General features: G+C 44.9%; 1 protein-coding gene across 1 annotated transcript in view; it reads right to left on the reverse strand.

Moving 5' to 3' along the window:
• Positions 1–3,092: 3,092 nt before the first annotated feature.
• Positions 3,093–22,683, reverse strand: part of ADRA1B (adrenoceptor alpha 1B) — a 56,737-nt gene continuing 37,146 nt past the window's right edge. The window contains exon 2 of the mRNA XM_023218774.2: positions 3,093–4,211. Within this exon, the coding sequence (XP_023074542.1) occupies positions 3,604–4,211 (608 nt within the window). The 3' untranslated portion in view covers positions 3,093–3,603. The remainder of the gene's footprint in view (positions 4,212–22,683) is intronic.

The following is a 22,683-nucleotide window of genomic DNA, read 5'->3' on the forward strand; positions in this document are numbered from 1 at the left end:
ATCTCATTTGATCCTCCCGATGTCCCTGTGAAGTAGTTAGTATTATTATCTCTATTTTATAGTTAAGGAAATGGAGGTTTAGACCCATGATGTAAGCTGCCCAATATCACACAGCTACTAACTGGCAGAGGTGGAATTTGAGTCCAAGTCTGGAAAATTAACTAGTATTTCATTTGCCAAGCCACTGGCCTCTTGACTGCGGTTGGCAGATTTATTCCTGTGCATGCTTCAGTGGTGACAATGGCCCAGCAGTCTGGGTGGCTGGAGAGGAAAAAGTAGGGCTGCTTTGCTGCCTGTTGGGAGATCAGAACAGAGAGGACCTGTCTGTCTGAGGGACTCTTGATGAACTCTGGGTCCTCCTGGATACAAGGACTTGGAAAGGCCAACAAAATGTAGACTCTGGCTAGGGGCAGATCTGGACCCTAGTACCCTCTGGGATATGTAAGCCACTGCTTGGCCAGTCTTCCTTCTGGAAAGAAACAGGAGGCTGCTACTGCCTCTCTATGCTGCCTGGGTGACCTCCAAACACCAGTAATGAATGAAATCATCAGAACTGAGCAGCTCAGGAAATGCCTTTAGTGCCTTGTGGCTTCAGATATCCAAGGTCCAAATTATAACTTGCATCTGCCCAGTGATTTGCATTTCGGTGTTTATACTACAATGATCTCGTTGAATCCTTTGTGTGTCCTGGTGGGCTGTGATGATTATGTCCATTTGCTAGATCAGAAGAGGCAAGATGAACTGCGCAAGGTCATGCAGAGCCAAGATTTGAACCCAGGCCCTATTGACTCCAAATCCCATTTACTTGCACTAGACCAGTGCTTTTTAAACATCATTCTGTGGAACCCCAGGGTGAATGGGGCAGGCCAGAGCAAGGGTCTCAGGAAGAGGAGGAGGCTGAGGAGGCTCTGTCTTCTTCTCTCCACTCCACTCCACTATGAGCTGATCTTATATCAGATATCTGTGTAAGATTTGTTAGAAGATGTGTGTTCCTAACACAATGTTTTCAGAACTGCCCCAAATGATTCCTTCTTCTCTGGGAATGGAGTTGGGGTTTTTCTTTTCCTAGGGCCCTCTTTTCTCTATTTGGGGAAGAAAAGGACTGCTCTCTGTTGGAGGATGTACTTAACTACAGGATGGTAGCACAGGGGAATGTAAAAGGTACTGGACAAAGAGGCAGAAGACCTGGGTTCTACAGCTTTGGTGTGACCCAGTAAAGTTATTTACCTCAGTCTCCCCATGTGTAAAATTGGGGGAGTTGGCCTAGATAATTACTAAAATACAGTTCAGAGCATATAAACCGAGGATAGTGAGATCTTACACAGGGGTATGGCATCTAAAATTGAATGAAAATGTAACTTTTTGGTATGTGCGTTTTTATGGAAAGAGAGTCTATAGCCTTCATCAAAATCTTAAGGGGTTTTGTGATACAGAATCTCTGGCTTCCTAGGATTTTTTTTTTTTTCCCTGATGGAGTCTTGCTCTTGTCACCCAGGTTGGAGTGCAATGGTGCGATTTTGGCCCACTGCAACCTCCGCCTCCTGAGTTCAAGCGATTCTCCTGCCTCAGCCTCCCGAATAGCTGGGATTACAGGTGCCCACCATCACGCCCAGCTAATTTTTTGTATTTTTAGTAGAATCGGAGTTTCACCATGTTGGCCAGGCTGGTCTTGAACTCCTGACCTCAGGTGATCCACCTGTCTCGGCCTCCCAAAGTGCTGGGATTACAGGTGTGAGCCACTGCACCCAGCTGATTTTCTTTCTCTTTTTCATTTTTTGACAGAACTGCTGGACAATCTTGTTTCTCCTTTTGGGGGTATCAAGTTGTAAGAATGTCGTGAGGAAGGCATTTTCAATAAGGAAACTAGGGCAATATACAAAGATAAGCAGAACTAAAAGATGGAAGCTACAGGAAGGAGAAAGAGACCGTGAGTAACTTGACAATCTTGTTTGTGCCCCTGGATCCAGACATACCCGACACCCCTACACTTTTCAACTACATCAATCACTGGCTCTTTCCCCTTTAAGTATTTTCTCTCTCAATCACCTACAGAATGAATGGTCGATGTGCTAATATTATTGGAAGAGGTCCTTGCCATTTGCAAAATTATGAAGCTCAACTTAGAAAAGCAAAGTAGAAAGAGAAAAAGGGATGGAATGTGGGAAGAGCGTTCCTCCTAGGCTTTTCTGAATCTCTGAAGAAAAATGTTTCATATTTTACTCACTGTCCTTTATTCTCTTTTCAAACTCGGGGCTTTCAGAGGCAGCAAAGACCTTAGAATCAACTCCACCATTACACAGACGGGGAACCAAGATCCAGAGAGGGGATGTAACTCTGCTCTTCATACAATAAATCAGTAGTAGGACTGAGACTAAAACCCAAGTTATTGACTCCAAAGAATGCTCCACCTTTCTGTGTGACCTTCCTCAGTGCTTTTTCCCAGGCAGGGTCACAAGTCAGCAAAGCTTGGGAGGGTTCTTGTGCTCCAGTGTGCTGCTGGGCCCCAAGGATCCGTACCTTATCCAGAAAGGTCTGCAGTTTGGATGTCTTTTCAAGTTCTGTGGGCACAGGCAAACAATCAGTGGAGTGTTGGCCTGGAGATGCAAAGGGAAGGGGAAGGGAACCAGCCCCTCTCTCTGCCTGGGCTTTATCCTCTCAGGAAATAGGCCCATTTAGGAGACTGGCCCGGGAACCCCAGCTAGGGTTGGGGTTCTAGGGATTAGGACCAAGCCAGACATTGCTCAGTGTTGGTCACAGCAGGAAGGAGCCGCAGGAGGATTCAGATTCTGCTAAGGGTCAAAAGCGGGTAAGCAGAATTTATTAGGCAAGTCCAGGGCGTCACGTTCAGCCACAGGGCCAGATTGGTGCAGCCCCTTAGGTCAGTAACCGCAAAGGCATAAATGGGACCTAGGGGAGCCAGCACTAATTGTCCTCGGGATGTGGTGAGAGCGGCTCTTCTGGGGTGGAGATTGAAGGGCAGGGGAAAGGAAAGCGAAGAAAGAGCCTAAGATCTAGGACGGGGTCAAATCCGAAGCAGAAGAGGAAACGCAAGGCTCGGCCTGCCGCTTGTCCACAAACCACTCAAAGCCGCACAGGAGAAATGACCTTTAATGTCGACTTTGTTTCCAGCCCCACCAAAGTGCCATCCTTCAGTGAAGTACAAGGAGGGGCTTGAGAGGTACGAAGTCACGACACACACAACGCCCTCGGCTGCCTCCTGGGCACACACTCGCTCCGCCCCCACAGGGCGGCACCACGCGCACACACATGCGGAACACACGCACACCGCACAGACACACTCACTTGCACCCACGGTTAAATACAAGTAGAGAGGGACTCGTTTATATATACACAGAGGGAGAGAGAGAGGTAAATCCCGGCGGCGTCGGGTCCCCCAGGCTCTCAGCATGCTCGGCCCGGCTCTCCGCGTGGTACCTGGCACCCATGCCCCTGCCAGAAAAGCAGCTGCCCCTCTCCCCGGCCCACCCACCCCGTTCCCCTTGGGGCGCGCATCTACCCGGCGTGGACGCTCCCCTCCCCCCTCCCTCCCCTCCCCCCCACTATGTTTTCCTCCCCAGGGAAAGGAAGCTGCGCATGGGGTCCCTAAAACTGCCCGGGCGCCAAGGGCATGTTGCTTTTGAAGCCCGGCTGCCCGTTGGCCACGTCGGCCGCGGCCTCGCAGCCTCCGTTGCTGGCGCCGCCGTCGGTCCCAGGGCTCTCGGGCTCGGCCAGGAGCTTGAAGGTGAAGAGCTGGCCGGAGTCGTGGCGGCCGCGGCGGCCGGGGGCCTCAGGCGCGGGCAGGCTCAGGAGGGCGCCGGGCGCCTTCCACTCGGGGAAGGCGCACAGCTCTACTGGCGGCGGCGCGCCGCGGCCCAGGTAGCCCGGGCTCGGCGAGGCCGAGGGCAGGGTCCTCTGGCTGCCGCTCAGGCAGCTGCCGCTGTCGTCCAGCGAGTCCTTGCGCGACTGCGAGCGCTCCAGCGAGCCGCCGCGCGTCCACGGCCGGTAGGTGTAGGCGCAGCCGCCCAGGCGACGGCGGCGGCGGCGGCGGCGGCGGCTGCGGCACTGGCACCCGAGGATGCGCACGAAAGCGCGCTTGAACTCCTTGCTGGAGCATGGGTAGATGATGGGGTTGAGGCAGCTGTTGAAGTAGCCCAGCCAGAACACCACCTTGAACACGGCGTCGGGGGGCTTCAGGGTGGAGAACAAGGAGCCTGCAGTGGGGAGGGGGTGGGCACGGGCAGAAAGACAGCAATTTGTGAGTAGTCAAGCTCTCGCCCCAATATGCTCCTCAACATTGTCAACCCACAGCGTTTCTGCCGCCAGGCCTTTCCCCGAGCCAGTTCCTTGGCCCGGAATACTTCCCTTTCCATTTCAAAATGAATGAATCCTACATTCATTTTTAGGGCCAGCCTCAATGACTTCGCCTTTGTCCATGAAACCTTTCTTGATCTAGTTGAACAGCATCTAGGCTCCTATAATTTCTTCTGATAGCACTTGGCACCGTCTATCAAAGTGGTAACAATAATCGCCCACAATTGCACATCTCTTTTGGGTCAGGCACTGTGCTAGGTGCTTTCCCGATATTAGTTTATCCTTCACAAAACGTCATGAGGTAGATGCTGACTTATTTCCGTGGAAAGTAGAAGGTGTATTAAAGACCTAAATGTGAAAGGTAAAGTTTTAAAGGTAAAAGAGGACAACATAAAAGACTATTTTTTTGATCTAGGGGTGAAGAAAAACAATACTTCAAAAGGACGAATCATGAGGCAAGAATCTGAGAAGATATTTACAATGTCCAAAGCAGTCAAGCCATTGATATTTAGAATATGCAAGGAAGTCTTACAAATCAGCAAGAGAAAGTGTTCCCAGTAGAAACGTGGGCAATGGAAATTAGCAGGAAATTTACAAAATAGGAAACTCAAGGGCTAATGAACATATGAAAAGATAATCAAAATATTAGGCAGTCAAATAAAATAAAAACCACAAAGAGGCCGAGTGCAGTGACTCATGCCTGTAATCCCAGCACTTTGGGAGACCAAGGCAGGAGGATCACTTGAGCCCAAGGATTTGAGCTCTGCCTGGGCAGCACAGGGGGATCCCGTCTCCACAAAAAAATTAAGCATTAACCAGGCGTGTTGGTGCGTGCCTGTAGTCCTAGCTACTTGGGAGGTTGAGGCAGGAGGATCCCTTGAGCCCAAGAGTTCAAGGCTGCAGTGAACTATGATCGTGGCACTGCGCTCCAGCCTGGCTGTCAGAGTAAGACCCTTTCTCTAAAAAAACAGCAATGAAAATGAAAACCACAAAGGGACATATCTGATAGGCTGGCAAAAATTAGGAAGCTGGATACTTCCAAGTTCACACGGGTGTGGGGTGTGGGGACACGAGGAGCTTTGTGCATCGCTGGTGGGAGCACAGGCCGTATACACATCCTGGAGATGACTCTGGTAGCACTTGGTCTAATTAACTGTACAGACACCTTGTGACCCAGCCATTTTGCTCCAGGTCACAGATCTCAGTGAATTTTCACACAAGTCCATAAGGTTCATATATGAGGGGGCTCATGGCAATATTGTTTGTCGTGACGGGAGGTGGGAGACAACCTGGATGTCCCTTCCTGGGAAAAGTAGAATGGGGTAGATGCATTCTTAGATATTATGCAGCATTTGGAGGCCCGGGGTGACATGTCCACATGACCACATGGAAAGATCTGAAATACATGGTTCTTTGTGAAAAAAGTAGGAAATAGAATGAAGTTTATGACATAATACCATTTAAGTAGTTCACCAAACAACCACATGCATTTTGCAAAAACACATTCAAATTAACAAAAACATATTAAAGACAGAATGCCTAGGGGTGGAAGCAGAGGGAAATGGGAATGGATAAAAGGAAATAAATCAATATAATGAGACAGGCCTGGCATAGACTCATGATAATGAGATGTTACGAATAAGAAACATGATTAACTTACCCCTCTGAATTTAAGATCCCAAAACATTTTATGGCAATATTCAAAACAATTTCCATTTTAAATATAAGTCAGCTGAAACTTGGAGAGGTTAAATGACTTGCCCCAGGTCACACAGCATGCTTGTAATATATCTGGGATTTAAACTAAATTCTATTTGAATAAAAATGTTTTTTTTTTTTTTAAAAAGAAGATGCAATTAGTAATCTGTGTAAAGATAAGAAAATATAAAAATGCAAAAAGAAAAACTATTTTAAAAGCACATATAACTCTGCAGTGCCAAAATACCATATTTTGGTGTCTATACTTTCAGATTTTTCCTCTTGTATATACAAATTTAAATATCTTAAGAAAATGGAATACTTTCTAGAACATTTTGTACCTTCTAACCCTGTCTCTGTCCCTGCCACCTGGCTTGTGGCATATTTTGTATTCTACTTCTCAGACTGAGCTTCCCAAGGGCCTGGTCTGTGGGATCATCACTGAATTTATTTGTTAAAAGAAGAGTCAACACTCTTAGAGCGTATCTGAATGGGAGGGATCTTAGCAACTGCCAAGTCCAACCAGTTTGCAAGTGGAGACACCGAGACCCAGAGAGTAGCTGAAAATCCCTGAGGTGGTTGGCACAGATGCCACATGGATTCCCATCTTTGATTTTGGATTGCTCTTGCATTTCCTCTCTGTAGCATTTCACTTTCTTGATTATTTGAGATTTGGCCTGTTTCAAACCTGAAATAATCAAGAAGAAGAAATATAGGAGCCTGACTCCTAATTCTCTGTGCAGTAACTCAGTGGTGGCTCCTGGGGGTCAATGACTGGGCTCCTGGTGCAGGACTAAGTCAGTCAGGAATTCAACTTAGAAAGAGGGTTATCCATACCTGGATGTAAGCGCCAAGTGTAAGTACTGACCTCTTTTCAGGTCGGGGGGAAATGTGGCAGTGGGATACTTTCTAGGTTTGGTCTAGGTGAGACAAGGGAGGGCACTATCTTGTGGCCTGTTTTGTGACAAGATTCACACCATTAGTTTGGGGTTTCACCATTGGAGCTACTTTTTTGGATTAAGACTCTGTACAGAAGGCCCCAGCTGAAATGCAACTATGGTATATGAACACCTAGTTATTCCCTGATGCGGGGAGTTGTCTCTGTCCACAGGGATGGGCTTATTTCTGTCACTGAGTCTGAAGAACATAGGAAACTGGCCTTGACAAAATGGGACACTGGGGAATAAATTTTGGAGAGGGCCAGACATGGTGGTTCACATCTATAATCCCAGCACTTTGGGAGGCCAAGGCAGGAGGATAGCTTGAGACCAGGAGTTCGAGACCATCCTGGCCAACATGGTAAAACCATGGACAGGATCTAGAGCAGGAAAGCATGTTTGTTGAGGACAAACTTGTAACTTCGTTTGGTGCCAACCCTGTTGAAGGTGGTTGTGAAATAGGCAATAAATGGATTAATGAGGACGCAACCTGAGAAACTGGCTCTTTTAAAGGTTGCACGAATATCAATAATGCTAATAGCTAAGATTCATCATAGCCACCATTTATCTTGTGTGTGTGCTCTGCAGGTCCTGCACTAACTCTTCACACCACTAGCTTATTTAATAATTATAATTGGAAGGTACCAGTGAGGAAGGTACTGTTGTTGGTCCCATTGTTTTGGATCAAGAGACCAGCATATGGTAGTCATAGTTATTTAAATTCTTATATGTTCATTCATGTGTTCATTCATTCATCCGTCCCACAAACACTAAGCTCCTGCTAAGTGCTAGGCATGAGGACAAGCTGTGGGAATACAGAGATGAGTTTGGGGTGTGGTGTTGCACCATGGCAGCTAATAGGCCATTCAACAGAGCAAATGTAGCATTAAGAAGGGGGCATACATTTCACTTTCCCCCATGTCCGTGTGGCATATGTTTTTTGGTTGTTCTTCACGTCCATCACACTGGAAGTACCTTGTCAGGGACAATGATGGGCTAGATTTTTGCCTTCATTTTCTTACAAAGTACCCTCCAAGGACCATGGCCTTGAGAAGTGTTCAGCCAAAGGTGAGGGGGTGATGCCAACTTTTCTCATGGGCATTTACTGCCAAATTTGGGTCTGGGCTTGTTACACTGTTTATTCCTCTGAGAAGAAGCAGCCAAGGGCCATTCTTTGCCCTTGGCTCATTATGATTAGGTAGTGTGGTCAAGTGGCTGGAACCCAGAACTTGGGATGACACAGACCCATATTGAAACCCCTCTTGAGTTATTGGCTGTTCAGCTTTAGAAGAGTTAATTAGCCATCTCAGCCTCAATTTTCCCATCTGTAAAATGGTGACAATATCTGTATCATAGAATTACTGTGAATACATGAAAATATCCATGTAAAATACTTGACACAGAGTCTGGCATCTTGAAAATAATAAGTAGTGACCATTTTCTAAATATACTTTATATCCTGGCCCATTCTTCTCCAGGAACTCAGCTCTGCTTAGCCCCACCCAACTCAGATGGACTTCTTTATTCTGCACCCCATAGAATTCATACAAGCAGATCGTATTTTGTTATTTTATTATTTGCTTTTTCATGTTAAGCCATCCGAGGGCTGGCTGAATCCTGGTTCGTCACCCAGATTGTAAATTCCTTCTGGGAAGGAGCTATATCTTCATTTCTTTTCTTTTCCCTTCCAGATTTGTATATATTTTTTATTTCAAAAGTAATCCATGCTGAATTTAAAAAATACATATCACAAAAAGTCTGTTAAGTCTAGAGTAAAAATACTCCACTTAAGCAGAAGGGATCAGAGTTAACAGTTTTATTTTGAATCCTTCCAGGTTTTAAGAAACAGGGTCATACTGCACATTCCTTTCCCCAAATTGCTCTCTTTGCTTAGAATATGTAAAAGATATTTCCCTGTCAAAGTACGTGGTGCTATTTCACTTCTCTCCCTGCCCCACAAGGGCTGCATTACATCCTACTGTCCAGATAGATGGTAGTTTTATTTAATGCCTTCTCTATAGGTGATTTCCAATTTTTGGCTATTATGGACTGCAGTGATGAAAAGCCACATGCATTCACTTTTTGCATGCACATTTGAGTGTTTCTGTGCAATAAATTCCACGTGAGGAATCACTGGGTCATTTTCACTTTTAAGCACTGACAGCCAAATTGCCTTCTGAACTGGTTGTACTAATTTACCCACCTATCAACTGTTCCTGAGTCTGACATTTTCCCTACAACTCCCCAGCTTTGGGCTCTTTCAGCCTTTTTACTCCTCACTTGTTTGGTAGGTGAACACTGATGTTGCTCTCTTATTCCATCTGCATTTCATTTTATTTTGTCCTCCTGCAAAGGAGGGCACCCTGAACAAGTTCTCAGTGACTTCTGACAGGGAGTCCCCTTTTTTATTGGAATGGGACTCCCTGGGATAGAATCCTGGTTCTGGCCATGTGACCTTGGGCCAATTTCATACTGTTCCTAAGCCTTAGTTCCTCATCAGTAAGCTGGGCTAATAATAGTACTAACCTCTCTGATTGTTGTGAGGATTAAGCAAGGCAAAAACATGTAGAGTCCTTACGAGCACTCTGGATCCCAGATGTCTGCCACGCAGTCAACTGCATGAACAGTAATTAACTAAATAATAATTATTGTCCCTGTAAATCCCTGATTGGGCTGGAAATCTAATTTTAGGAAACATATTTGGGACCTATTTTACTAACTTCATGTATTATTTTGGGTAAACTGCTTTCCAATTTTGTGCCTGTTTTCCTTCTTTAATTGAGTGGCGTGAGCTGGGTCTTTTTCAGTCTTAAAATTCAGAGTTCTGGCCAGGTATGGTGGCTCACACCTGTAATCCGGCACTTTGGGAGGCCAAGGTGGGCAAATTACCTAAGGTCAGGAGTTTGAGACCAGCCTGGCCAACATGGTGAAACCCTGTCTTTATTAAAAATATAAAAATTAGCCAAAATGCTCCTGAACCCAGGAGGTGGAAGTTGCAGCGAGCTGAGATTGCTCCATTGCTCTACAGCCTGGGCTGTCTCAAAACAAAAACAAAAACAAAAAAAATTCAGAGTCCTCATGAAGTCAGAGACCAAAGCCTTGCCATCCCTGCTGGGGCATGCCTGCTTCCCTAGACTCTCACCACAGCGGGGCAGTGTGGGTCAGGGACTGGACCGCCAGGCTGCCACGGATTCCACAAAATTTTCGGCCCCCTCCTTCCTCCTTCTTCCTCCGCCAGCACAGTAGCTGCTGGGATTAGGGGGGTCCCGTTTGCTGCACTGGCCTGCCCTCGTGGAAACCAATAAGCTGTCGTTAAGTGACAAGATGCTGAGCCTGTTAGGCATGTAAGAGGATGTGTGACAGGGATCTTTTCCCCTGGGCAGCCAAACAGACCTGTCATTGGAGAAGAGTGTGGTGGGTGAAGCTGCTGGGAGAGGGGAGTAAATACAACAGGAAGTGTGGGTTCCTGGAAGGCCCGGACACTCTGTGCTGGAAGTCAGGGCTGCGCTGGGCTCTTTAACAATGCCATTAACCCCCTGTGCATGTTCCCGAGCCTGGCCCTGAGCCTGCCTCCGCTTCTCTTGCTCATGGAATGTTCCCGACGCTTCTTGCCCTGCCTCTTGGAATCATGGCTTGCCAGGCCTGGGAAGCCTCCTTCCTTAATGGAGGGTAAGAGAGGGTGAGGGGAGTGACTCACTCAAGGTCACTCACCTGGTGAATGGCAGAGTGGCCACCAAGACCTGTTCAAGTTGCCATTCATTTGCTTCATTAAATATTTATTGAGGCAGTGGGGTTTAGTGGTTAAGGACCTGCTCAGACATCACAGGTAGGTAGATCTGGGTTCAAACCCTAGCCCTGGCATTCTCAGCTGGGTAAACTTGGAGAAGATCCTTACGTTCGGTGAGGCTTGGTTTCCTGGAAAATGGGGACGGTAATAATTCTTTTCTGTACGGATGAGGTAAGCTCAGGCTTGGTAAGTACCTGGCACATTGAAAGCACTTAATAAGTATAGCTATGATGACTGCTTTGAGTGCTGCTACTATTACAACTGCCAGTGCTGCTGTTACCATCAGTACCACTGCTACCGAGATGAGGAAGGTGGTGAAGAGGATGAGGTCTTTGTGCTGTCTAGGCATTGAGACTTACCCTACTGCTCTTTCTAATACCAGCTGAGTCATGGGCTCCACATGGCTCCTGAACCTGCTAAAATTGTGGGCAACATTCCTGTATTTTTCTTGGTGAGATTCTATAGCTGTCTTCATGGTCTTAAAGGGATCAGTAACCCTCAAAGGGTTGAGACTCACTCATCCCAGGTCTAAAGCTTGCTATAGAATTCATCATTCTGCCACCTGGACTACCATTTATTTAGCGCTTTCCTTTGCATCAAATAGCCTTTGGTATCTCAACTCTTTTGAGCTTTCTATCACTATTTTAAAACTTGCATCATTTGCTATAAATAAAACATCATGGTGGAGAAAATAAGATGAAAACAAAACAATGTTTGTACCTCCTGGATAGCTCCAGACTGTGGTGTGAATGAGGCCTGCTCCCTTTTTCTCAAAAAGGGAGATTAGCAGTGGTTGAGAGGTGCTGAAGACATTTTGTCCCTAAACCAAGAGGCATTCCTCTCTGAGGAACCTAAAGGATTAAAAGAGAAGTGAACAGGGAACCACTTTGTCTCTGGAGAGCCCAGCCCCTGGCACCCGTAGTAAGTGCTGAACAGATATTTGTTCAGTAATGGCCTGACTGAATATGTGACTCACACTGTCTTGTGCTGTCTCTAGATGTCATTTCAATCTTGCACACCACCCAAATCCATAGTGAATTTCACCTGCTGTGTAGGTACAGCCCTGGGAAAGCACATGTGGGAGGCATTTCCATTATTTTATTCTTTTTTTTTCCGGGGTGGGGTGGTGAGGGGAGGAAGGATAAATTGAGGAACAATGTTACCGTGAGCCCACCCACGTCACTTGGGCTTTGAGTGCCCAAGGGCGATTTAGAGGGACTGAGAAATGCAAGGATCAAAGACTCACATTGAGCAGGATATACACAGGGAAAAACATTTTTTGGCTGGACATGGCCCCAGCAGGTCATCCTTAAGGTGCCATTCAACAAATGTGAACAGTAAACAATGAACACTGGAGGTCTCAACCCTCTGTGAACCTCCACTCCTCAAAACCTCAGGGCATGTCTGTAGAATAGTGGCTGCCATTTAACAAGCTCTAACTCTGTGCCAGGCAATGGGCTAAGCACTTAACTGCTGTTGGGCCAGTTACTCCTTCAACAGCCGCTGTTCCCAGGACAGCCCCTCATGACTGTGTTCTAGAAGGAACCATTCATACTGTCATTTGCAAACAATTCTTGATGACTGTGTCCAACCTGCATCACCGGCCTGGGGGCCACAATTCTTACACATGGGGGAACAGAAACTCAAATTTGATAGATAAGTTGCCGAAGGCCACAGAGCTAGTAGGTAACAGTTAGAATTTAAATCCAGGTAGCTGTAACAGAGGCTCTTAATCACCACAATCACTACAATGCAGCTCACAGGAAAACAAAATATACATACTTATGTGTGTGTATATATATATATATGTATTTGTTGTTGTTGTTGTTTATTCACTGTCAAGTCTCAATGCTCATGTATAGAAAGGTCTGGGAGGGTGTGCACTGGAATGTCAACTGTGCTTATCTTTGAGTGCAGGGGAATTATGGGTGAATTTTCCTTCTCTGTGCTTTTCGGTATTTTCCAAAATGTTCTCCATGAACACAAATTCCTTCTGTAACTGGGGAAAATCCAATGAATGTTATCTGAAAGCTAAAAGACAGGCCAGGTGCAATGACTCATGGCTGTAATCCCAGGACTTTGGAAGGCTGAAGCAGGAGGATTGCACGAGTCCAGGAGTTTGAGAACAACCCAGGCAACATAGACGTTGTCTCAAAAAAAAAAAAAAAAAAAAAGAAGAAAAACAAGAAATAAAAGCTAAAAACCAAACAAGCCAAAAAGGAAAAAAAAAAAAAAAAATTAGCCAGATGGCGTGGCCCCCACACCTGTGGACCAGCTACTGGGGAGGCTGAGGTGGGAGGATCGCTTGAGCTCGGGAGGTTGAGGCTAAAGTGAGCTATGATTGCACCACTACATTGCAGCCTGGGCAACAGAGTGAGACCTTGTCTCAAAAGAAAAAAAAAAAAGAAAGAAAAAAAAGAAAAATAAAAAGCTGAAAAACAAGCCAAAAGATGCTGTGCGTATTGGGTCCTTGTTATGTGCCGCCAACTTTCTTAGATCCTATTTCATTTAATCCTGACAATAGCTCCCTGAGCAGTGTGGGCTTATCCCTACTTTACAGATGAAGAAATGGGTAGAGGGCAGCACCAGTGTGAGGTCCCTCACAGGTGAGAGAATGAGAGGTTTAAAATGAAATCAGATGACTTGAGAGATTTGAAATGAAAATGAAATCAGATGATTTGAGAGGTTTGAAATGAAATCAGACGGATGGCAGCACCACTCAGACAGATGGCAGCACCAGTCTGAGGTCCCTGAGAGAGTTTTTAAGTGAAATCTTTTGTTATTAAGCCCAGTAACCCCCTCGTTAGTTCCTGGTGTGCCTGTGGTCCCCTGTCCCTATCGTCTTATTGTAGGGCATAAGTGGAGGAATCTTTTTAGTCTTTACATATTCTTTTTTCTTTGAGACAAGGTCTTACTCTGTTGCCAAGGCTGGAGCAGAGTGGTGCGATCTTGGCTCACTGTAACTTCCACCTCCCAGATTCAAGTGATTCTCCTGCCTCAGCTTCCTGAGTACTTGGGACTATAGGTGCGTGCCACCACACCCGGCTACTCTTTGTATTTTTTGGTAGAGACAGGCTTTCATCATGTTGACCAGGCTGGTCTTGAACTCCTGACCTCACGTGATCCACCCGCCTCGGCTTCCCAAAGCGCTGTCTTTACATATTCTTAAATCCATTGGCCTTCACTCAATATTGGCTGAAGAAATGAGGCAATGAGCAGGCTCAGAGACTGTGGCATGGTGTGGGGACCTAAAGCATCACTTATCTGGTCCACAAAATGCCAGCCATGGGCTGGGTAGTTTCTAACATTCCTGCGGGCCCTGACGTGCTGGAACTCTGGGATTATAAATTTGATTTGATTTATTTCACAGTCAGTGTCAAACAAGCCAGTGACCTCAGGGGAGTCAGTGGGTGGAGAAACTGTTTTGATCCTCTTGTAAATGGAGTGGAACTCCTCTGCAGCACGGCTCTTATTAGGGGCACTTGGCTACACCGTCAGCCAAACCACATTTCCTCAGCTGAAACAATTTGGTCCAGTAAAAACTGGAAAAATTTACAATAGTTGCTGCTTCTTTCAGCACCAGCTTTGTAAAAGGTTTCCTTGGATTTGGAAATTCCCTTCAAGGTTTTTCCAGTTTTATTTGCCACTTAACCCTGGAATGAGATCATAAACCTGTCCAATTAATACAATATCTTTGGGCCAATAGAGCCATGTTAAGTTTTAAAACAAATGCTGAAAACAATAAAAATCACCAGAGTCACCTTTACAACGACTCCATTCCCAAACCAGTTATTAAGGTACTACATTTACAAACATTCTCTATTGTTAATTCTCCAACAGCCCTGCTACTATGTATTTCATTTTACAGATGAGGAAATTAAGGCTTAAGAGGTTAACAGGGTCACATGCGTAGTATGTGGTGGACTGTAATTAAAATCCAATTTTGAAGCGTGGGTTTTTACTTGTTTAATAATAAGGAAAAGGAGCATTTATTCATTTCCTTAAACACTAGGGAATTTCTCCCTTAACTGGGAACACTGAATTGTCAAAGCACTTTTTCTGAAACTAAAATGTGGCATTTATCTCTTTCGACCTTGGATTACAATTGCTTAGGTCTATATCTCATCTCCTCTGATTTGACTGTGAATGAATAGAAAAGAGAGTTCATGTCTGACTCTTCTTTCTCTGCCCGAGGCCTACCTAGCACAGTGCCTGACACGTGAAAGGCACTCAGCCAACAGGTGTTGCATGAATAATAGTGATAAAAATAATAAAACCAAAATACATTAGCCTCTGGCTATGCAAAATGAGGCTCGTGGATAAGCAGCATCTGAGTGCTGGTTAGACATGCAGAATCTCCGATCCAGTGCATCAGAATCTTTTTTTTTTTTTTTTTTAAGAGCTGGGGTCTTGCTATGTTGCCCAGGCCAGACTGGCCTTGATCGCTGGGTTCAAGCAATCCTCCTGCTTCAGCCTCCTGAGTAGTTGGAACTACAAGCAGGTGTCCTCATGTCCAGTTCAAAATCTACTTTTTAACAAGATCCTGAGGTGAGAAGTATTGCCTTAGCTCACATTATAATTTTACTTTTAAGAACTGTTTTTGTGTGTATCTTGGGATTCATGGGTGAGCAAAGGCTGGGCTGAGAGCCACCTCACTATGGGGTTGACTCTCTTGGCCCCAATCCTCCAGTGGCTCCTCTAGTTTATAGGATAAAGTTCAAACTGCTTAGATTAGAATACAAGACCTGTTCAATGTGGCTGCAATGGACTGATTCTCTGCAACAGCATTGACTTTTCTGGCCCCTTTCCTTTTATTCACACTGTCCACACTGGCCTGAGATGCCCTTTTCTCTCCATCTTTTCCAGGACTGGTTCACATTCTTTCTTCTCATAACCACTTTCCTCTGAAGTGTGAAAGCAGAGGGAAGGAATGAACAGCCCAAGAAGACCCGCTAAGATCCAGATGACTTACACACCTGACCTATTAATATTTTCCTCTTCACAATAACACGGGGGTGCCTCATGTAATGCCTTGGGTTCTGTAACTCCCAATTTACAAATGTGGAAATGGAAGCCGTGAGTGTATGGAACTCACCCAGGATGACACAGATATTAAGTGGTAGAGTTATGATTGAAACGCTAATCTTCCTGGCCTCAAATTAGTTTCCATAATACACAATATTATTTCTAAACTCTTAGACTACTTCTGGGGTGGGGAAGGCCGGAACTAGGTACTTAGGCTTTTTTGTAAGTTTTTTTTACATTTTTAAACTTTTTATTAAACTAATATTATTTTGCTTCTACTAATGACGACTCCTAGAAGTAATGACATCTTCACATATATTTTATCTGGCTATTAAGATGCAAGTATCTAGAAGCCAGGGATTTTGTGCCACCTTTAACTTAACAATACTGGTTAAGCAGATAATTCAGTGCCATATAATTTCAGGGGCTCACAGCCCTGCTGATCTCATCCACAGATGTCCAGGAAGTACACAGCCCCCAGCTTAAGAGTCTCTGCTCTTCTCTCTACAGATTTCTATCATAACAGTTGAACTTATTTAAGGGTTTGTCTTCCTTGTTCACAAGCTCCTTAAGGCCAGGGTCAATCTTTCTTGTCTTGGTTTCTCTGTCACCCAACATAGAGCTTGTCTTATAGTAAAAGTGTAAAAATACTTGTTGAGCACATAACCTCCTTTTCATGTGCCTGACTCAGTATCGGGTTCATAATAGATGCTGAATAAATGGCTGTTGCCTGTATTTGATTCCTTTCTCTTCTTTACGTACCTAAATGACATTCATGTGCCAACACCCAGCTCAGTTTCCATCTCCTCCCCAAGCCCTTTCTGACTGCTCCAGACTTCTTCTTTTTTATTTACCATCAAAGTCCATAGTACATGGGTTAATCTAAAGTGCCATTGTTAGGGGGTGTGCCTCTTAACTCTTTGAGAACTGTAAAAGCTCCTTAAAAATGAGGTCTGTGTCTTGCCCTTGTAGCACAGGCCTCGGTATGCAGTCAGTGCCCGTTGATTAGCACTGACTAACTGATCGACCCATTCCAACTTCCAGTAGGGGAGCTACCTTTTGACTTAAGCCCAGAGTTGAAAGCGGATGGGATGAAATAGTTTCTGCAGCACTAAGGTTCCATCTTTGATGCCAGACTGAATTTGTTCCATGCTTTGACCTCATTGGAAATAGCACTTTCCCTGCAGAACACTTTTAGAAACTGAGCATTGGTGGGACTTACTGTGAAGAAGCTATAAAACTTTATAAAGTGTCATAAAAGAAGACATCTATAAATGGAGATACATAGATTGCTTTTGTACGGGAGTCTCTATCCAAGATAACTTCAGTTTTCCCCAAATTAATCTGAACATTCCAAACAGTCTAATTAAAATCCCAACAGGTATTTGTTGTTGTAGTTGTTGTTGTTGTGTGGAGAGTTAAATGATCCAAAACCAAATTTATGGAAGAATATGGAATTTGGAAGAATAACTATGAGAAAAATATCCAGATCAATGGAAATAAAGAGGAATGGTAAGAGTGGGTATGAAGAAAATGGGTAAACTCAGCTCTATAAATATTAAAACCTGTCATAGAATCATAGTAATTTAAAAAAATCCTGGGGCAGGAAGTACAGAAGAAGGCAGAAGAAAGATCAATGAAATTACGTAGTTTAGAAAGAGAACCAAATATCCATGAGAATTTGATATGCCATTTCAATGCTTTTTGGAAAAAACAGACTGTAAGTGGTGTTGGGGCAACAGGATAGCTATTTAAGAAAGAAATAAGGCTGGATCTCCACTTTATTTCTTACATTAAAATAAACTTAGGCAGATCCAATATTTTAAATATAGAAAAATTGTTAAAGTATTAAAAGAGGATATAGGTACATATTTTTACAAGTATGAAATAGGAAAGACCACAGCTAAAAGTCCAGGATTTGTAAATAAGTGTATTGATGAATTTGTCTAGACATTTTTATAAGGCTGCAAACTTCAAAAACAAAAGAAGAATTGAGAGAATTATGTGTAATTCAAATGACAATAAAAGGAATGATATTTCTTTTCTTTTCTTTTTTTTTGAGATGGAGTTTTGCTCTTGTTGTCCAGGCTGGAGTGCAATGGCGTGATCTTGGCTCACTACAACTTCCACCTCCTGGGTTCAAGTGATTCTCTGGCCTCAGCTTGCTGGGATTACAGGCGCCTGCCACCATGCCCAGCTATTTTTTTTGTATTTGCAGTAGAGACAGGGTTTCGCCATGTTGACCAGGCTGGTCTCAAACTCCTCACCTCAGGTGATCCACCCGCCTTGGCCTCCCAAAGTACTGGGATTACAAGCGTCAGCCTGGCCAAGGAATGATATTTCTAGTACACAAAGCTGTCTTTCAAATAAATAAGAGAAAACTCAATAGAAAACTAAATCATATGAATAAACAAATAACAAGAGTACGTATAATTGATACCTAATGAATTAATGAGAAATGTAACTTTTTTTTTTTTTTTTTTGAGACAGAGTCTCTCACTCTATTGCCCAGATTGGAGTGCAGTGGCATGATCTCAGCTCACTGTAGCCTCCACTTCCTGGGCTCAACTGATCCTCCCACCTCAGCTTCCAGAGTTGCTGAACTATAGGTGCGCACCATGGCACCCAGCTAATTTTTGTATTTTTTTTTGGTAGAGATGGAGTTTCACCATGTTGCCCCAGGCTGGTCTTGAACTACTGGGCTCAAGTGATCTGCCCACTTCGGCCTTTCAAAGTGCTGGGATTATGGGAGTGAGCCACCAAGCCTGGCCTGAAATTTCTTTACAAAATAAATAATGCAGCGGCCGGGCGCGGTGGCTCAAGCCTGTAATCCCAGCACTTTGGGAGGCCGAGACGGGCGGATCACGAGGTCAGGAGATCGAGACCATCCTGGCTAACACGGTGAAACCCCGTCTCTACTAAAAACTATAAAAAACTAGCCGGGCGAGGTGGCGGCGCCTGTAGTCCCAGCTACCCGGGAGGCTGAGGCAGGAGAATGGCGTGAACCCGGGAGGCGGAGCTTGCAGTGAGCTGAGATCTGGCCACAGCACTCCAGCCTGGGTGACAGAGCGAGACTCCGTCTCAAAAAAAAAAAAAAAAAAAAAAAAAACAAACAAAATAAATAATGCAAAATAAAAAGCAGCAAAATAAGACTGGGGACGGTGGCTTGCACCTGTAATTCCAGCACTTTGAGAAGCCGAGGTGGGCAGATCACTTGAGATCAGGAGTTGGAGACCAGCCTGGTCAACGTGGCGAAACCCCATCTCTACTTAAAATGCAAAAATTAGCTGGGCATGGTGGTGCACGCCTGTAATCCCAGATACTTGAGAGGCTGAAGCCGGAGAATTGCTTGAACCCGGGAGGTGTAGGTGGCAGTGAGCCAAGATTGCACCACTGCACTCCAGCCTGGGTGGCAGAGCAAGACCCTGTCTGAGGAAAAAAAAAAAAAAAAGCAAAATGTTAAAATATTTTAGGTATATTTTTGTGGAAGATATTTTAAAAAGTGCTTATGCTCAATTTGGCAAGTGTGTGGGAAAACAGACATTGTCATACATTCTGGGCAGAGATGTAAATTTTGGGTGGAAAACTGGCATTATCTAATAAAACTAAAATAAGCATGACTTTTGGTCTAACTATTTGACATTCAGGAATTTAGCCTACATAAGTATTCTTGAAAGAGAGCAAAGATGAAAGTATAAAAAATTGCAGTAATGCTTTCCATAAATAGGAAATAATTTAAAATTTTAACAATAGGGGACTGTGAAATAAACCATGTAGCATTTACATAATGAAAAACCATACATTTATTAAAATGGTAAGCTGTCAACAATGGGATGATGTCCATAACAACATTAAGTAGCAAAAAAGCCAATGTCAGGAAAGAATGCTTAGAATGCTTTGGATTTCTCTAAAAAAACCTCTGGGTGTGTGTTTTGGTATATTTACAGCCAACAAAAAAATAAAATGTGGAAATCTGGGTGCATATACACCAAACTGTTCATAGCTGTTATCTCTGGAATGTGTTTATGTGAACGTTTTCACGTTGTATTTAAAATTCTTTTTGCAATGAACATTTTTGTTTGTTTGTTTGCTTTGAAAAGGGTCTCCCTCTGTCATCCAGGCTAGTGTGCAGTGATGTGATCATAGCTTGCTGCAGCCTGAAACTCCTGGGCTCAAGCGATTTTCCTGCCTCAGTCTTCTGAGTAGCTGGGACTACTCAGTGTCACCAGGCCTGGCCAGTTGAAAACTTTTTTGTAGTTGCCCAGGCTGGACTCAAAACCTTGGGCTCAAGTGATCCTCCTGCCTCAGCCTCCCAAACTGCTGGGATTACATGCAGGAGTCATTATGCCTGGCCTCAGATATTTCTTTGGTTATCAGAGAAAGAGAGAGAGAGAGAGATTGAGGGAGAGACAAAGGTCGAAAATATAGGGATGAGAAAGGAGCTAGAAGAGGACTAGTAGCTGGTAGGCCTTGAAGCTAGGTCATGGCCTTTCTGGACTCCAGTTTCTCCATGTGCAAAACAAGGGGGTTGCATTAGCTACCAGGGCCCCCTCCTTCTCTGACTTTTAGCCTTGTGTTCAGCCTTTAGAGGTAGAATGGAAATTAGGGAAGAAGGTGCAGATATTTCTCCAGCCAGAGTTTCTTTGAGCCTAGGACAAACAGGCCACACAACACTGGATCCTTCCTTCCTAAGCAGTAGATGAACCTGCCGGCTGGCAGAGAGGCACAGGTGTCTCAGGATGAAAGGCTCTACAAGAGAACAGGGACAATTTCCAGCCTTGGGGAATCAGATGGTAAAACACTGAGATTGGACCACTTAGGCCATTAGGCTCCATGCAGTCCCTTTCATCTCTCCTCTCAGCGCTGATTTCCTTGCCCTCTTCTTTCTGACTCATCCCTTTGTTCTGTCCTTTCGCTGGTGGGCATTGAAACTTTTCCTACATCCAAACTGATACGACAAGTTAAGGTTATGTCTGGAGCCCTGGATGGCTCTGTGTCACCTCTCACTTCTGTGGCTCCGTCTGGGACACATTCTTCCCTGAGGAGGCCACATCTGGGACTCATACCTTCCTTGACACTGGCAGCCCTCAGGGCTTCTCCAATACAGAGTGAATGATGCTGGTACACCGTCTCTAGGGTGTCTTGTCTTCTCACCAGAGCGCTTTCTTGTCTTTCTGTATCCTGAAGGCTAAGCACATTGCCTGGCATCATGAATATTGTATAATTAAATGATTAGTCTTTGCTGCTGAAGGCATGCCACTCTCCAGGTTCCAGCAAGATGAACCCTTATCTTGCTTCTCAGTCTAGGTCTACCGGCATGCCATAAACGACCCCGAAATTCCAGCCCTCAAAGACTCCTTACAGCAGGGAAACCCTTCAGGTAGCAGTACAACTTGAAGATGTCCTGTAGGACACCCAGCTGGGTGGGCTTACTGTGATCATATAAGAATGTTTTCTGAGAATCTCAATGCAAAAAGATCTGAATGTGTTCAGTATTATTGCCTGTGATGGCTACATATGGTAGCCTGGATGCCAGGTGGAGGAGGCCTTCCTATTCCTTCAAAGTCAGGTGAGATTATCTCCTGTATCCCTTTCCCATAACCCTGGAAGTTCAAAGCCTTCTCTTGGAGTCTCCCAATTCCTGTTGTAGGGCAGGGACACTACCTTCCTTGTGGCCTCCCCTGACTCATGGGCTCCATTTCCCTTGGTGGCCTCCTCTGTTTGCACCACACAGAGGCAATGATTCCATAAGAGAAAAATCACCCATACCAAGTGCAATGGAGTGATTGTCCTCCTAAAATCCATTTGTTGAAGCTCTATCCTGCAAAGTGATGGTATCAGGAGGTGGGGCCTTTAGGAGGTAATTAGGTCACGAGGGTGGAGCCCTCATGAATGGGATTAATACCCTTATAAAAGAGACCCCAGAGAGCTTCCTCCCCATCTTTCTCCCATGTAAGGCCACAATAGGAAGGCATCTGTCTGCAACTTGGAAGAGAGCCCTCACCAGAACCTGACCATACCAGCACCCTGATCTCGGGCTTCCAGCCTCCAGAACTGTGAGGAATAAATTTCTGTTGTTGATAAGCCTCCTGATCTATGGTACCTTGTTAGAGCAGCCAGAGCTGATTCAGACACCAAGCATGGAGGAGAACTGTTGATGCGGGTCTCCCTGACCCCTACTTGTCCATTCCCATCCCTGCCCCTCTCCCTTTCCCTCCCAGTTTGCTCCAGGAGTTCCACATTCATATAAATGTCTTTTGTTACTTTTCTTATGTCTCTTTTCAGGCAAGCATTTCTGTCCTGTCTACTGGCAGCTTTGGTGTCAGCCTTGTTGAGGGGCAGCCGGGGAGAGAGAGTTCGGAATGGTAATGGCAGAAAATGGCTTTCATTTTCTTTCTTTTTTTTTTCACCGGCTCTTTTTATGTAGATAAATGCTCCATTCTCAATTTGGCATAGGTTTTGGATTATTGCCCTCAGCAGGAGGTCCCCGAGCTTTGCTCCCCTTCACAGCAAGTCTGTATTGAACATCTCTTAGATGCCTGCATCTAATCAAGGAGATTAACACTGATTCAGGAGACAAGGAGATTTCACTAATTATTCAGTCCTCACAAGCCTATAGGGTGGGTATAATTATTACCCCATTTTATAGATGAAACAATGACAGCTCAGTCTGATTAAGGAACTTGCTCAAGATTACACAATGGTAGAGACAGGCTTCAGTTTGAGGCCTGACCCAGAGCTACTGGCCCTTCCACCACCCCAGTGCTGATTGCCACAGACTGGAGACTTGTGACTCCCTTGGAACATCCGGTGTGGGAGTGTGTAGAAGAAGATGAGGAGGTGCTGGTTACACACAGGGATGGAGAGATGTGTGGTGGGGATAGTTTGGAAAGGAGGAATTATTTGACATTGTCACTATCTTTT

The sequence above is a fragment of the Piliocolobus tephrosceles genome, chromosome 4 (assembly GCF_002776525.5).
Source record: "Piliocolobus tephrosceles isolate RC106 chromosome 4, ASM277652v3, whole genome shotgun sequence".
NCBI classification, from domain to species: Eukaryota; Metazoa; Chordata; class Mammalia; order Primates; family Cercopithecidae; genus Piliocolobus; species Piliocolobus tephrosceles.